Source organism: Xenopus laevis, chromosome 8L (genome assembly GCF_017654675.1).
Source record: "Xenopus laevis strain J_2021 chromosome 8L, Xenopus_laevis_v10.1, whole genome shotgun sequence".
Classification (NCBI taxonomy): Eukaryota; Metazoa; Chordata; class Amphibia; order Anura; family Pipidae; genus Xenopus; species Xenopus laevis.
This window is the reverse complement of record NC_054385.1, coordinates 63,113,284-63,130,359: the sequence shown is the minus strand read 5'-3', so window position 1 is coordinate 63,130,359 and position 17,076 is coordinate 63,113,284. Positions and strand designations below refer to the sequence as shown.

Sequence of the window (17,076 nt, the reverse complement as noted above, 5' to 3'; positions counted from 1 at the left end):
ATGTTTGTACCCTTAGACTCTTATAAATTAGCCTATACTCTGTCTAAGCCTAAGTTTTGAAAAATATTGTCCTTATTTTCACATAAAACACTGGACCTAAATTCAAAATAACTCTTATAAAAGTCTGTTTATGGGCCAACGGGACACTGGGAAAAACAACGGTGGGCCCCGCTGACCCAGATCCGCTTCTTAATGCTGCGTCCTCCCTTTGTTGGGCGGTTGTGGCAAAAAAATTGCATGCATACTTGGCGCAGCACGCATGTGCAGAAACGAGGCAGTATAGGGTTGCCACCTTTTTTTGAAAAAAATGCCAGCTTTCCTGTATATTTAGATTTTTTTCCTAGTAATAACATTGGGATCAAGCATCCTTTTTACTGGTCAGGCTGGTAAACTACTGGCCAGGTGGCAACCCTAGGGCATTAGCCCTGGGCCCCCCAGGCCCTATTTATGGGTAATCATGGGTGACCACCACTGTGGTCTAACTCCACCATGAAACATAGGAAACCCCTGCAAGCACCGGTGTTACAAAGGAAACAATATTAAGTAATATAATTAAGGGTGATATGATAACTATGTATAATTATATAAGGGGATCATATAATAAGCTCTCTAATGATTTGTTGACCAGTAGGTTATTTCATCTGACACCTATTCTGATTAGCAGAAAAGAGGTTCCATTCAAATATTCGGAAAGAGGTTTTTTACAGTGAGAGCTGTGAAGATGTGGAATTCTCTCCCTGAATCAGTTGTACAGGCTGATACATTAGACCAGTGATCCCCAACCAGTAGCTTGTGAGCAACATGTTGCGCTCCAACCCCTTGGATGTTGCTCCCAGAGGCCTCAAAGCAGGAGCATATTTTCGAATTCCAGGCTTGGAGGCAAGTTTTTAGTTGTATAAAAAACAGGTGCACTGAAAACAGCCTCAATGTAGCCTCAATATCGAAATAGGGGCTACTAAATGGCCAATCACAGCCCTTATTGGGCACGCAGGAACATTTTTCATGCTATTGTTGCTCCCCAACTCCTTTTTCTCCTGAATGTTGCTCACGGGTATTAAAGGTTGGGGATCCCTGCATTAGACAGCTTTAAGAAGGGGTCGGATGGCTTTTTAGCAAGTGAGGGAATACAGGGTTATGGGAAATAGCTCATAGTACAAGTTGATCCAGGGACTAGTCCCATTGCCATTTTGGAGTCAGGAAGGAATTTTTTTCCCCCGCTGAGGCAAATTGGAGAGATCTTAAAATATTTTTTTTGCCTTCCTCTGGATCAACTGGCAGTTAGGTAGTATTGACATTTTTCAACCTAATTTACTATGTTACTTTCGGTGAGTTGTTTCCTAAACCAGCCCTTATTCTGCCTCCTGTTTGCATAAAAATACTGTAATCCTTAAAGATTAAAAAACTATAGGTTAAATCAATTTCACGTAGCCCTCTGTTTTTTGGGTTGAGATTTGGAGAAGAGGCTCTTAAGTACAGTACTGTTGGCAACAAGTGAAAAGTCTTTATTCAATTAGCAGAAATTACAAATGACTTCTGAGGAAATATTGAGAACTGAAGTGGAAGAAAACGCGAAATTAAAGCCTTTTTTTGTCCTCTAACAAAATCAGGAGGTGTGGGAAAAAAAGAAAAACAGATTTCAAGCGGACCGCCAGCCGTAACTGCTTCCAATCGTATAACGCCGCGTTACGCCGTCTTCGCTCCCCACTCCCACAAGTCAGGCTTTGCGATGCGTCACTGCGCTTACGGGTAGTCGGGACGCCAATCTCGCGTGATGAGACTTGTGGCGTTGGGATTTTCAGAAAGACAGGAGCAGGAAGCTTACAGTTAACAGCTTTGCGGAAGGTGCAAGTAGCGATCGGGGACTGCGGACTCTCTTAGGAAAAGCGGGACTGTTGGGCACTGCGCATTTACCTGGATTAGAGGGTGAAGTTTGAACTTCAGTATAGCTTATCCCTATACGTCTCTACCGGGATGAAAACTGAGACAAAACTAGCAGTATAGCAAGCTGATTAGGGACATGCCTGCACCCTAGTAACTGCCCGACCACCTGAAGTCTGCAACTCACTGCAAGTAGGTGTCAGTCCAAGTAAGTGCAGCACAGCAGCCCTCCCCCCAATGGAGGCTCTGAGTAGAGGAGGGTGAGATGGATGGAAATATTGTGGTGCCTCCATCACTTGAAGAAAGCAACCAAAGAAACACCGTGGAGACCATGCCACAAAACAGTGTGGGAGATGAGTTGAAAGAGGTTTTGCCTGTAGAAGTTGAAAGCACTGTCATGAAGAGCCAGGAAAACACTGAGGCTCTGGATTTGACATCATTGCCTCCTTGTAGCCAAGATCCAGAATCTGTGCCCCTGAGGACTCCTACTACTGAAGCACACGGTGTGGAGGGGGCAGACGTCAGAGTATCAACAGAGGCATTGGACCAGAGCAAAATAAATGAGGATAAGGAAGGTGCCACACAAGAGGAAAATGGCAGGATTAAGCAGGGACCTAAGAGGGTAACATTCCCTTGTGATGATGACATTGTGTCTGGTGCCCTTGAACCCAAAGATCCATGGAGGCACGGTGAGTAATTATTTTAATCTGTTTTCTTAATGGTTTTTACTGGGTAGTGGATAGTATTGCATTGCTTATCACTGGTGCATTGGTTCATTTCAGAAAGGGAATGTTCATCCAAAGAATACAAATTAAATACTTGCACAATGAAAGAAAATGTGATTCTAGACAACTATCCAAAATGTATTTATTAAGAATGTTCGATGAAAGCTGCTGTTAAAAGTAGTTTCAGACTGTCTCCGTATGCCTGCTAGCACCAACCATTGAATCAATCCAATTCTGACCAGCTCTTTTCTTTCCAAGATGACTCCTCCAAACCAGACTCCAATACCCACAATGGATTACATGTACTGGTATTGTGGGAACTGGAGCCTTGGCTAGAAGAAAGTAGAGAAAAGTATCTTTCTGATACATAGTTTCTATGGTTTTGCACTAGGTTATGCAAAGAAAATGTAGTTTTTACCCTTTCAGTGAAGGTCCCCTTTAACAAAGCACATAAGCAACTCTTATGGTAAAACTGACCCAAATTAGAGTTTGCCCAATGCAGTGAGCTTAGATTTCAAACTCCAACTGGTCCAATTAGTGAAACTATAAATATTTAAAGTGTAATTTCACCAAATATCTTGTTCCTTTATTTTTTTTATTAAAGCAGCATGGACACAAGTTTACAAAGAGTCTTGGTTTACTGTATTATCTATTTGTGTTTCTTTTATTTCTGTTTGCAAGATTACAGAATATGAGCCCTGGACTATGCTCCAATTTCATTTGAAACCAAGTTGTTATTATTATTATTAGAAATAAATGTAATATTTGTAAATTTGTTGTATTGATTTTTCATTCTAAGGGCCCTCTCAAAGAACATATTCTCTTGCTAAAAGTCTTTTTAGATACTGATTTGATATTGCTCATTATCTTAAATAGAAGTCAAATTTACGAATGGTTTTGTGAAATGGAATAAGCATACATACTGATATGTCAATGATTGCATAGCATCACTCGTGGGTTCTCCATTTGAGCTGCTGCTTGTATGGCAGAATGTTACTCCTGGGTCTGCTACTCGATGACACACGCCTACAAAAAAACACATGAGGGTTAATACCTGCAAAAAATGCACTTATAAAGACCATGTTTCCAAAAACCAATTTTTGAATGTTATGTGTGAATCTCTAGCATTTTGGGCTTGTGGAGCACAGTCAAGTAAAGACTCTGTTTGAAGTCTCCGGCTCACCCGATACACATTCAGGTATAGGACCTGTTATCCAGAATACTTGGGACCAGGGGTGTTTCGGATAACAGATCTTCATGCCTTAAGTCTACAAAAAATCATGTAAACATTAAATATACCCAATAGGCTGGTTTTGCTTCCAATATGGATTAATTGTATCTTAATTTGGATCAAGTACAAGGTACTGTTATATTATTACAGAGAAAAACGGAAATCATTTTAAAAATTTGGATTATTTGGATAAAATGGAGTCTATAGGAGACGGCCTTTCCATAATTTGGAGCTTTCTGGATAACTGATCCCATACCTGTATAAGAAAAACAGCAATAGAAGCTTACTCATAGCAGCAAAACCAGACACTAAAGGACTGATAGTTCAATTTTGCCCAACCAGTAATTAAATTGTTGTAGAACAGACCTCCAAACATATTTCTTTTGACCATGGGATTGTGTTCTGCTTCCTGCACACAATACACCAACCACAAAGAGTTGAATTTTATTTATTTTACTTTGTTGGTTTCCTTATACAGTTATCTTTTACCAACAGGTGTGGTCTCCCTGACCTTAGTACTCTATTAATATGGCTCAGCTCATAGTAAGAATGGCCTTATTCGAATATTTTTATTAAAAAAAAAAAAAACACACTTGGAGATTATTTTGTTCTTAGAAGAAATAAGAATCAATTCTACCTATGTTTTCTTATACAATTCTCTGTGATTTTCACCATTTTATCTTAAAATAATCTAGCATTCTATGATATGGCTAGCTTTCCAGAAAGTTGATCCTCTCTGTTTCTATGTTGATTAATTATAAATCAAGCTACCCGAGCACAGAATATTAATTAATTAAGCAACCTGGCTAGCTATACTCTGAGCAAAAAGCATGGCATCCTTTATTACACTGTACTGTCTATGCTGAACATGTTTTTTTTTTATGGCTTTAAGAAGGCTCTCTCTCTACAAATAACAGTAGAGGCTTGTGTGAGAGCGAGAAAACTTTTGTCATTTGCTGGACTATTACAAAAAAAAAAAGAACTTTGTGGTCAGGTGATGATTAGGAAGTGTGAATTGGGAGAGTCTGGGTAATGTTGCGCCCTGAAGATAGTTGATCAGGGATTTGCAAGTCTGGCTGATAATAGGATGCCTAGGAAACTGATGTAGATAAAGGGTTGCTGAGAAAAAAAAATAGTATTATGATATTTGCTGTTGAGAAGTTTCTATAGAATGTATAATAGAGTGTTTAACAACAACAAGATAGAGTTTGACAGTATGGAAAATCCCAGCAGGGGATGGTGCATAGTAAAATGCACATCCCTACAAGTTTCACTGCCTGTTCTGCAGCTCCTTTGACAAACAACATCTGATTAGCTTTCCCCCCAGCTATTTTACTGTTTTGAACAACACTATGTTACCATTGCTGTAATTCTCAGTTTCTAGGACCATGCGCTCCACCTTCCCCAAAGGTTTTACTGCCCACACGTCTTACTACTTTGAAATAAGTTTTACATGTGTTGTTCATTATGAATTTGTGATTATTTTTCTAAATACAGTTAATACTCTGCTCCCTTTCAAACATATATGGTGAAATTGCACTCTGCTTAGAAACATTTGAGCTGCTCGATCCTTTGCTGCTGGTGTGCATTGGATTTTAAAGATTTTACAAACAGATGCCTAGATGGCTGTAACGATATTGCCAAAATCTAACTTCAGTAGCAGCATTGACAAGTACTAGAATGGGTGAAGTATAAAATTATTTCCAACAGCAGTGGTGACAATATGTTTGTCTGTTCTCCTCCTAACACTGCTCTGAAAGTGCACATATTTTAATGCTGTTAGTATTCCTGACAGGCACCACTTCCAGAACAGAGACAATAGTCTATAAACAACGCTGGTGTCCAAATGTGCCGATTTTAAGATTATATTTATAGTGTGTTGCATTGTATTACTGTAGATTGTGTGTGATTGTTTCCTATATTTATGAAGGGTGAAGCCTGCGTGTTGACATGCATATATACTGTAAACAAAATGTAAACTTTTCTTTCTTCTGACACTTCATTCCCTCAACTAGATTGCTGACGGAAAACTGACCAGCAAGTGGGGCTGTTTATACAACTTTAATTTGTTTTAAAGGTTTAAAAAATTATGCGAAAGAGTAAATGTTTCATCAAAGGAAGATTTGCCATCCCAAAATGTTAACTTTGTATGTCACACTTAGTGGCTAATTAATGGTTTAAGCACCGTTTCACTTTGTAGTGTGTGCAGCTTCAGTTCTTTTATTGTTACTTTGTTGATTCCATGTGAGGTATCTAGGGAGCTATAACACAACGGGTACATGATTGCATGTATGTTTGCTGGAACACACTGCTTTTGGATAGCCTAGATCCCTCTTCAGAGCGCAGAACCTGACAAATTCTCCTTCCAACCCTAGCTCAGAATGTTACAGTGAATGATGTGATCACATCCTATTCCCAGGCCTGCCAGAAGCTCAACTGCAAGCAAATTCCAAAACTTATCCGACAGCTACAGGTTAGTCTGCATGTTATATCTATAAAATTCTCAGATTATTCAAGGGGATCTGTTGCAAAAATTTTAATTTACTATGAGCTTCAAGTTGAGATCAATTAACTTAATCTGCCCCCTCCCCCTAATCCATCTATTATACAGGTCTAATACATCCATTGGGAGAGTTACACCCTTTGAATATAAAATGTATTAGAGCTCTCTGTATCAAAATGACTGTCTCTGTCTCTCTACATACAGGATTTGTGCTAATCTGTTCTTTTGTTTGATTGTGCTGGAACTGATTATTTATGTTGGCTCTAATACACCAGCTAGGCCCCCCCCCTCAAAAGATGTTTTATACCTATGTGTCAATCAAAATCTGACTTGGCTTCTTCATTGAAGAGAGAATGAAAAGTGACATGTTGATGAGAGGTGAAGAGTAACTTCATTATTTCAGAAAAAGGACAGAGTTATTAATTGATTATATTTAATTAATGAATTATATTTAATGAATTATAATTAATTTAGATTATATTACTGACACAAGATAAAGCTTACGGTATATTACAATTTAATTTTCATAGTCATAACACACAGAAATAGCTGGGGGATTTTCCTTCAAATCAAAGAAAACTTGGAGTGTTCTATACTACAGTGTACATCTGGGGATAGAAACTTCATACATTCCTTTTAGATTTTTCATTGAACGTAACTTTTGAGAAGCCTTTGCTGGCTTATGCAATAACTTGATCAAGGATACAAGTAACCCACAACAGCCAAAATACTTTTTACATTTTGTGCTTTTTCATTTTACAGGCAATTCCTGGGGGCAACTTTTATTTTACTTAGGAAAACAGTGATTGAGAATAAAAATATTTTTTTCACAATAATGAGTGTCGAACCTTCTACCAATGTACACATAATTTTTGATATCTTGCACCCAGTTTATCCAAGTTGGATTGCCGTCACACACACGCACGCACGCACGCACGCACACACACACACACACACATACACACACACATTTAGATTTCATAAGCATTCATCATATGATACTTAAAGAAGAACTAAACTAGGGATGCAACAAATCCACTATTTTGTATTCAGCCGAACCCCAAATACTTTGCGAAAGATTCGGCCCAATACTGAACCGAATTCTATTTGCATATGCAAATTAGGGGTGTAAAGGGGGAACATTTTTTGCTTCTTTGTTTTATGGCAAAAAGTCACGCAATTTTCCTTCCCCGCCCCTAATTTTCATATGCAAATTAGGATTCGGTTCAGCCTGGATTTTGACCGAATCCTGCTGAAAAAGGCGGAATCCCCAACCGAATCCTGGATTTGGTGTATCCTTAAACTAAACCCCCCTGTTAATCAAAAATCCCCATCCCCTTCCGTCCATTGGCCCCCCTCACTGCTTTCTTCTTCCTCAGTAACTCAGTGGAAAAAGTGTCCCTGTCCTGTACCTTGGCATAATTATGCAGAGTAGCGAAGCGGAGCTCTCTGGCACCATCTTCTGTATCTTCTGGTTCCTCACAGAAGTGAGCGACGGCACGGAGCTTTTTAATGCATGCGCAGTTGGGACCATTCTGGTATTCGTGCCTATTGCGCATGTGCGGAAAGCTCAGAAGATTGCCGAAGGAAAAGAAGAGTATCCGAAGATACAGAAGATGTCGCCGGAGAGCTCCGCTGTGCTACTCTGCATGAATATGCCAAGGTACATGACAGGGACACTTTTTCCACTGAGTTACTAAGGAGGGAGAAAGCAGTGAGGGAAGGCCAATGGACAGAAGGAGATGGGGATTTTTGATTAACGGGGGGTTTAGTTCTCCTTTAACATGCATTTGATTCCCCCACTGTGTAGCAAGTAAAGATTCCAAAATATGACTTATGCATATATGTATAATCATGGCTGAGACACACAGCCTGTTATTTATAATGAAATAATATAATATAATAAAATCTCCTGACAGTAATTTCCCATACTTCCCAAGATCAGCTCAAATGCAGTAGTATCTTCTCATCAACTGTTTTTAATTATCCCACAACTTTATAGTTTAATTTAGTTTAGTGGCATACATTGACCTTTTTTATCAGAAAAATGTTGCATATAGGATAACATTGCTCTGGGCTTATTGTAATAGTTGCAGGTCTCCGCAAACATTACTGTGTAACCATTTTCTTAATAGATTTTTGCTTTCCTTGATAGGAAAACATATGACTAGTTTACTTATAATGTATAGTTTAAAGCAGTGCTGTCCAATTTCTGTGGTACCAAGGGCTGGAATTTTTCTTGCCACATGGTGGAGGGCCGATAATGGAAGCCGGTGTTTACCATTTCCTTTTTTTAAATCACACCACTTTAAATCACACCCATGTTACCACAAGAACTTTTAATACATGTCCACATTATTGGTGGTAGCACAGAAAAACCAAATGGTTGGTGATATCACTGATCAATACACACTTTCTTCAGGACATCACTTATTTTTCTTTTGGGTGCATTCAACTCCTCAGGCTACTTCCAGGCCAGTCTTCATACTCGATTTCCCATAGGAAGGAAGCACACCAGAAACTTCGGCACGGCCTTTAAATCATTTATTTCAGCTGGAAATGGCACTAGAGGAAGCACACCAGAAACTTTGGCCTTGCCTTTAAATTATTTATTTCAGCAGAAAATGGCATTAGCAGTGCCGGGCCACACTGGGCAGGCGCCCTAGGCAGGCCAGGCAGTCGTGGCGCCTGTTTAGCGTGCGCATGCGCGAGTTTGCATGCGCACATTTGCGATATAGTGTGCATGTGTGAATTGAAGTTCGCGCGCATGCACAGAAGCGAAATAAGCGTGAAGAAACACAGAGAGTCGGGCAGAGAAGGGAACCAGACTTGGGATAGGCAACAGAGGATGTTCGTTGCCTGGCACCCTCCCAGCTTTGTACCCTAGGCACATGCCTACTCTGCCTACCCCTAGTTCCGGCCCTGGACATTAGTGCCATTTTCTGCTGAAATAAATGGTTTAAAGGCAAGGCCGAAGCTTCTGGTGTTCTTCCTCCCTATGGGAAATCAGATATCACTGGTCACTCATGAAAAAATTTAAAACATATTAAAACATACCCTTAAATCCATATGTCTTCTCTTCCGCTGTGGATAGTACAGCACCCCTCCCAGCACACAATTAAACACCTAAAGGGCTCCTAACAACAATTTCTAAATGCTTTCAAACCACCAGAACAAACCCTACCAGGCTCATGTCCCACATTTAGTGTAGAACAGGCATTGCATGATACACACAGGGAGCATTGGACAGGCAGATTATGGCACACACAGGGAGCATAGGGCAAGCAGAATACAGCAGGAGACAGGGAAACCTATCAGGGCCACTCTTATATGAACATTTCATACTGTGCTACATACAGTGACACAATGCTGGTGCCTCTCCAGCAGATGTATGAGGTGTGAACAATGTGGACACTTCCAGTCTGGGTCTGAGGTGTGACTTATGCACTTTAGGAGTGTTGACAATAGAGGTGTTACAGGTGTGAACAATGCAGGGTGATTAAAGGGGGAACAATGCAGGCATTTATTGTCCAAATTTGAGGTGTAAACAATACAGGGGCCACCAATTGGACATCACTGGAATTAAATTATTGTGTGCAGTACAGCAGTTCTGGGAAAAAGGTGTACTTTATTGCTAAAAAAAATGTATAGCCATGTTTTATGCTTGCATTGAGGAACCAATTTCTTGTTAGTCTTGTTCCTTTTTTCTTTCTCTTAAATAACAAAAATCTGTTCTTATTTCATAGCAAAAATTCTAGATATGTTCTCAATGCATAAAACTGGCACAACAGAGCAATTAAATGTGGGGTGCTTCCAATACATTTCTAGATTCATAGATAATGTTGTTAAATATATTAAATATGTTATGGCACAAAAAACATGCGGGAAACTCCCTGTGTTTAATTGCCCTGTTGTGCCAGTTTTATGCTTTGCAAGTATTGATTGAGGGGTGTCTATCTCCCTAGCAGGGCACAGGAATACGCTTGAATTAGATTAGGTGACTATATCCAACTTGTAGGACACATTTAATTGTTCTGAGATTTTATGGCTGCGGTGTCTCAAATTGGTGAGGCCTGTTGAATTAATTCAAAATAATTGTCTTTGCAGGATTTGACTGATCTCTCAGGGAGAGTTGACACCATGGATCTTAAAGGTAAGAACTCTAGCTGCTGTGTCCTAGACCTGCTCACTGTGCTCTTGCACTCCTCACATAGAGATCACTTAAGGATTTAGGATACAGATTTAGTTTTTTGCTCTAACTAGGTATTAGTGATGTGCTGGTCAGGAAAAACTAAACCTGTACCAATTCCTTTCTGCTCTGTAGGCTACTTCTGCTCACACCTCTGGTTCCAAGACAGGGAATATTCCTGATCAGAGGAGGAGTGTACTTCCCCCAGTCTCACTGGGAAACTCACAGTGGTCTCCCTAAATTTCCACTGGAACCCGATCTGTGGGTAAACCTGTGGTCCAGCGGGTTCTGGGTTAACCCACACATCATTTGGAAGTGATTTGGTGCAACACTATATGTCCACAGTGTTCAAATTAACTGTATAGCAATAGGCTACTTTCTTACTACCAAAACAAAGTAAAAGCTTTACTGTGTAAGCGTGACCCTCTTTCTCAAGTGCAGCCACACATATCCTAATGCTTCAGCACTTTGGTACTAAGGGTAGGGGCACACGGCGCGATTTCGCCGCGATTCTGCGCGAAGCGAGTTGTCGCTGCGTTTTTTAAGCCGAAATAGCTTTGCTAACTTTGGCGCTGGCGTCAATGCAAATCGCAGCGAAATCGCTGCGCTAATTCACACGCGGCGATTCGTTTTCTATTGTCGTCCGAAGTTGCCTCGCTGAGCGTTTCCGGGCGACAGTAGAAAAAGAATCACCGCGTGTGAATTAGCGCAGCGATTTCGCCGCGATTTGCATTGACGCCAGCGCCAAAGTTAGCAAAGCTATTTCGGCTTAAAAAACGCAGCGATAACTCGCCCAGCGCAGAATCGCGGCGAAATCGCGCCGTGTGCCCCTACCCTAATACAGTAGGATAGTTGTTACCTGCTTATTTACCAAGTAAAAAAAAAAAAAAGTATTTTTGTTCTTTTGTTTGAGTGTACACACAGGCCTCTCCAAAAAGACATAAAGCTTTGCATATTGGCAAAAGTCCTCTACATCTATTACTATGTCCTTTGTTCTTTCTGAACTCTCTTTGTACACTTGCCAATATAAGCTGGTTCCTTGACATCTTATTGGCCTGAGTATAGGGGCCTCCCAACTGCCTACATGATTGGTATCTGGCCACAAATCATCTAGATATCTATTGGGTAGGTTTGCACATTTCACTGGGCAAGATCCATACTGGGGTTTTGATTAGATCCTCATCTGATGGGCTCTGAAGGCTCACAGTGTGCTCCAACCTTTGTTCCCTAGGCCAACAATCAAATCAGCTAGCTGGTCTAGCATGTGGTGGCCTAAGCAGCAGAGATTCACTTGTTTGGCAGCCTTGCAAAATGCGTTTATTCATGCATGGCCAGCTTTAATGTCGACCCTGTAAAGATTAGGATATGCCTGAATTTCTAATTGCCTCTCTAGCTCTGAATGTGCACTTTTCCACTACCACTCTTGCTGACAGCTCTTAAAGGAGAATTCAACCCGTAGTTTAAAAAATCCCCTCCCTGGGTAGACTCCCCCAGCCTACCACCCCCCCCCCCCCGGCAAATGCCCCTAGTTTTTTACTCACCCCTCCGTGCAGATTCTGGCCTCGGAGTTCACGGCAGCCATCTTCTTTCTTCAGTCTGTTTCGGCGCATGCGCAGTTGGAATGAATTTCCGGTCGCGAACCAGTGCGCATGTGGCAAAAGGCACAAAAATTTCTGAAAATTTTTCGGAAATTTACGTGGCTTTTGGAGCATGCGCAGTGGTTAGGGACTGTAAACTTACTCCAACTGCACATGCGCCAAAAATGCGTCAATACACGAAGATTACCAGAGAAGAAGAAGATGTCTGCCGTGAACCCCGAGGACAGAATCCGCACGGACGAGTGAGTAAAAATTAGGGGCATTTGCCTGGGGGGGCAGGTAGGCTGGGGGGAACAGGGAGGGGGTCTACCCAGGGTAGGGGGGAGGGTTTTTTAAAGGTTGAATTCTCCTTTAAAGAGACAGTACAAGTTTACATTAACTTTTATTGTGCTATAGACAGTGCTATTTTGAGACAATTTGTAATTGGTATTCATGTTTTATTTTCTGTTTTTTTTTGTTTTTTTTTTAATGTTTAGCTTTTTGTTGAGCATTTTGGGATTTCTGCAGCTATCTGGTTTTTAGGGTCCAAGTTACCCTAGCAAACAGGCAGTGGATTTAATGAGAGACTGAAATTTGAATAGAAGAGGGCCTGCATAGAGATATATGTATTATAAATAATAAAACGTTTCAAACCAGCAAAATGGTAGCTTCGCAGACCATTCATATTTTGGCTGGTAGGGTTAGTGAATATCATGGGAAAACCTGGAAAGAAGCTGAACTATTCAACTATAAAAAATGAAGACTACTTGAATAATGGCAAAAGGCTACCCCTTAAATGTACTTGGATCTCTTTATTTACTTTATCTCAGCTGTCTTGATATAGATTCTAATAACTATTGATAAGCTGTTCAAAGTGTTCAGAGTTCAAAGTGTTTAGCTCTAAATATTGTAGGTTCTATTTCCTGTTTATGCATAACTCTACTAGTCTGAGTATTCTTCCACAGGAGAGCGTCTGGATCATAAGGCATGCGAGGCTCTGGAAGAAATTTTTAAAAGAGTGCAGTTTAAGACGGTGGACCTTGAGCAGACCAACTTGGATGAGGATGTAAGGACTTAATAATATGATCATATGATGTATGTTGACATTTATGTGGGATAAAAGCAGATGTAGAAATAACTATTTATGCTTTTGTATTTATGTATGTGCAGGGTGCTTCTGCTCTGTTTGACATGATTGAGTATTATGAGTCAGCAACTCACCTCAACATTTCCTTCAACAAGCACATTGGTACTAGAGGTTGGCAGGCTGCAGCACATATGATGCGTAAGGTAAGCATGATTTGATTAGAAATCTCTGTAAAATAAACTTTTTAAATATAACTACTTAAAGGGGATGTAAAGGCAAAAAAATAAAATCCAATTTTTACTTTCTCTAATGAAAAAAAAAAATCTATCTCCAATATAATTCAATTACAAAGTGTACCGTTTTTATAAGAAACTTTGATTGTATGCAGTGAAATTCTCCCTTCGTTTTACTTACTCTGACTGCTGCAGATAGGAAAACTTCAGATGGTCCCTAACTGCTCTGCAGGGAAACGATCATACTTTCAAATGGCAGGGGGAAGCCCCCACCTTACTTCCCAGAACTGGAGCAGCTTTGTTTGTTTCCCTGTAAAGCAGCCCGCAACCGTGTAGAGATTTGTATCAATAGACCCAGTGCAATCTGCATATTCTGATCATTAATCAGTCTTGTATTGGCTTCTATGGCAGAAATGATTTGACTGTGTTATTGTGCTTAACCTCCCAACTGAAGCCCAGACCACACTGAGCATGTGTCTCGGTTTTGCAAAGATGTTGAACAAAGTTACAAGATGATGACCCCCTGCCGCCAACTTTGAAAGCATAAATCAATTGTTTCATTAGGCTTGTGGTGCAGTAAGTTCATGTTTATATTTAGTATACAAAATACAGCATTTCTAGCATTATTCTATTTTAGACTTTAGTTCCCCTTTAAAGATGTGAAATTAGAATAATGTATATTTTCCTTAAGAAAATGCTAAAAGTATTTAGGAGAACCATCCCTGTTGAACTGCAGTGGATGTTTAATAAATCTGTTGTACACTGAACTTTATTTTTCTTTATGCAATAACACTATTGTGCTGTGAGATGCTCACGGGTTCAACCTGATCTAACTGGCTGATTCGAGCATGGGGCAGCTATCTATAATACACTACTGACAAAGAGTATGTTTGAGAAAAAGAATTATTAAGAATCCACTACAGTCTGTGTGTACATTTATATACATTTCCCCTTTAAATGTTGTGCATATATAACAATAATATTGTGTCATACCTCAGACCAACTGTCTGCAGTATCTGGATGCACGAAATACACCATTGTTGGACCACTCTGCACCATTTGTGGCCCGTGCACTCCGCATTAGCAGCAGCTTAACGGTACTACATCTTGAAAACACCAGCCTGTCTGGGAGACCCTTAATGTTACTGGGTGAGTGAGATCGACCCTCCTACTAAACTGATTTCCTTATTCTGTCACTGCAAATATTTACAACCCATCCTGTATTTATAAAGAGTCTCTATTAGAGACAACTTTCACTAAATCCCAGCCTCACCTTACCTGGACTTTCTAGAGACATATAGTCCATATGTACACAAGGGTCTCTCACTCTCTCTAATTACTTATAGATTGTTTTACTAATTATCGACTGTTTCGCCCTGACTTGAAAATTTCCTCACCTTAGCTACAGCTCTAAAGATGAACATAGTGTTGCGGGAATTATACCTTGCTGATAACCGTCTCAACAGCCTGCAAGATTCAGCTCAGTTGGGGAATTTACTAAAATTTAATAGCTGTATCCAGATTTTGGACCTGCGAAACAATCATATTTTGGATTCAGGTAAAACATTTTCTATTATAACATCCCAAAAGTGAATTTCTGACTTTTTGTGGGTTTAATCTCCCATGTGTTTCTTTACTGTTTAAAGGACTTCTGTCATGATTATTATGGTGTAGTTTTTATTGCTAAATTACACTGTGTAAATAATTCTCCCTTTTAAAATGTTATTCTTGAACCAACAAGTGTATTTGTTTGTAGCTGTAATATTAATGTGCAGGCAGCTATCTCAATGCATAGTACTTGATTCCGAATTTTCAGAAGTAGCCAGCACCCAACATTAGAACTGCTTTCAGATGAGCTAGTGTTTCTCCTACTAAATGCTATTTCCCAAGTCACAAGAAGCAATGCACAGCTTTGGTGTCTCCTGCTTGAGTGCTATTCACATGTCTAGCACTAGCTGAGGCATGTCAGCATGTTTAGCATTATTCATTTTTTTTTTTGATCTATACAATGCTGAAATCTTCTCCAGGCTTCAGGTAACCTGCTTTATTTTTTGGAAAATAAGGGGGTCATAATTTTTTTTCTGACATATATATATATATATATATATATATATATATATATATATATATATATATATATATATATATATATATATATATATATATATATATATATATATATATATATATTACATCTGTTCCTCACTGTATAATGTATTTAGTGTCTAATTGTCTTATTCATGAAAGTTGTGTGTGTGTATGATTGATAGATCGATAGATGATGCGATTGATAGATCGATAGATGATGCGATTGATAGATCGATAGATGATGCGATTGATAGATAGAGCGCTATATCCTTACAGTACAAGCTAATTCAGGCAAATGGCACATGGGTCCGTTTCCATAGTGTATTTTAGCTGGAATAGAAATACCTGAAGCCACCCTAAAGTAATGGGAGGTAAGATATACAGTTTTGCCATTTGCCCACACTTTAAAATTCAGGACGGTATGTGCATGTACTATAAAAGCTGAGCAGTGGCAGCAGACACATCAGTTCAGGCAGCTGAATCTTTCAGCAGAGATGTCAGGGAGCTGCTATGTTGATACCTGTATTATTCTATTGATAGGATATTGAATCTATATATTTAAAGATTAAATATAAAAATATAAGATCCCCTTGCTCTTTTGAAAATTAATTTCAATGCATGATTCTGTTGGAGAAGCGCTATTAGCAGCTGCATTTTTCCCTGTGACAGAATTACTCTAACATTTGGTCAGGCTGTCCTTATCATATAATGGGATTGCAGTATAAAAACATTAAACACTCAGCTTTCACTATAAGGGCAATGACACACAGGGAAAAAATGTCACCTTTTTGGAGCACTGAAATTGCCACAAATAAATTACATTACTCGTGGCAGTTTGGCTTAATCACGGGAAAATGCGAAAGAAGGCATTTCTCTGCGATTACGCTGAATCACAGTGAGTAGTGTAATTTACTTGAAGTGGTTCAGATGTTGCAGAGGGAGATGTCATTGTCAGGGAGACTTGTCGTCCACGGTAGCACATTTTTAAAGTTGACAAATCGCCTTGTGTCATTGTCCTTAATGTCACACTGCCCTATATTGTCACACTAAGGAGTTGACTTGGTGTCTCTTTTATATTTATTGGGAGGTGTTCCACTACTTGTTGTTTTACTTACCTAGGTCTGTCATACATCTGTGAAGGAATAAAGGAACAGCGACAGGGACTGGTCACCCTGGTCCTTTGGAACAACCAGTTGACTCACGCTGGCATGGTTTACATGAGTCTGTGTCTGGTAAGTCTGTAAACCATTGTGTTGTAAAAGTGACAAGTACCTTGAGTTCAGAATTTCTTCCATTGCTTCTTTTCTTGCTTCACTACACATAAACTTTTACTTATATCATTTATTTATTTTTGCGGTAACCTAATTCCTTTTCATGGACTGTATTCTTTTTTTTCACAGCCTAATACTCAGACTTTAGAAACACTGAACCTGGGCCATAATGCAATTGGTAATGAAGGTGTCCGGCATCTTAAAAATGGTCTGATTGGTAATCGCAGCGTTCTCCGACTTGGATTGGCATCTGCTAAGCTCACCTGTGAAGGTATTCATACATTTATACATTAA

The 17,076-nt window shown here is 39.6% G+C and overlaps 1 protein-coding gene across 1 annotated transcript in view; it reads left to right on the top strand.

Annotated features, from left to right (window-relative positions):
• Nucleotides 1–1,723: 1,723 nt before the first annotated feature.
• The window catches only part of ppp1r37.L (protein phosphatase 1 regulatory subunit 37 L homeolog), a 28,362-nt gene continuing 13,009 nt past the window's right edge, over nucleotides 1,724–17,076 (top strand). The window contains exons 1-9 of the mRNA XM_018230076.2: nucleotides 1,724–2,567; nucleotides 6,210–6,307; nucleotides 10,445–10,490; nucleotides 13,069–13,169; nucleotides 13,274–13,393; nucleotides 14,422–14,572; nucleotides 14,826–14,981; nucleotides 16,631–16,743; nucleotides 16,912–17,053. Of these exons, the coding sequence (XP_018085565.1) occupies nucleotides 2,144–2,567; nucleotides 6,210–6,307; nucleotides 10,445–10,490; nucleotides 13,069–13,169; nucleotides 13,274–13,393; nucleotides 14,422–14,572; nucleotides 14,826–14,981; nucleotides 16,631–16,743; nucleotides 16,912–17,053 (1,351 nt within the window). The 5' untranslated portion in view covers nucleotides 1,724–2,143. The remainder of the gene's footprint in view (nucleotides 2,568–6,209; nucleotides 6,308–10,444; nucleotides 10,491–13,068; nucleotides 13,170–13,273; nucleotides 13,394–14,421; nucleotides 14,573–14,825; nucleotides 14,982–16,630; nucleotides 16,744–16,911; nucleotides 17,054–17,076) is intronic.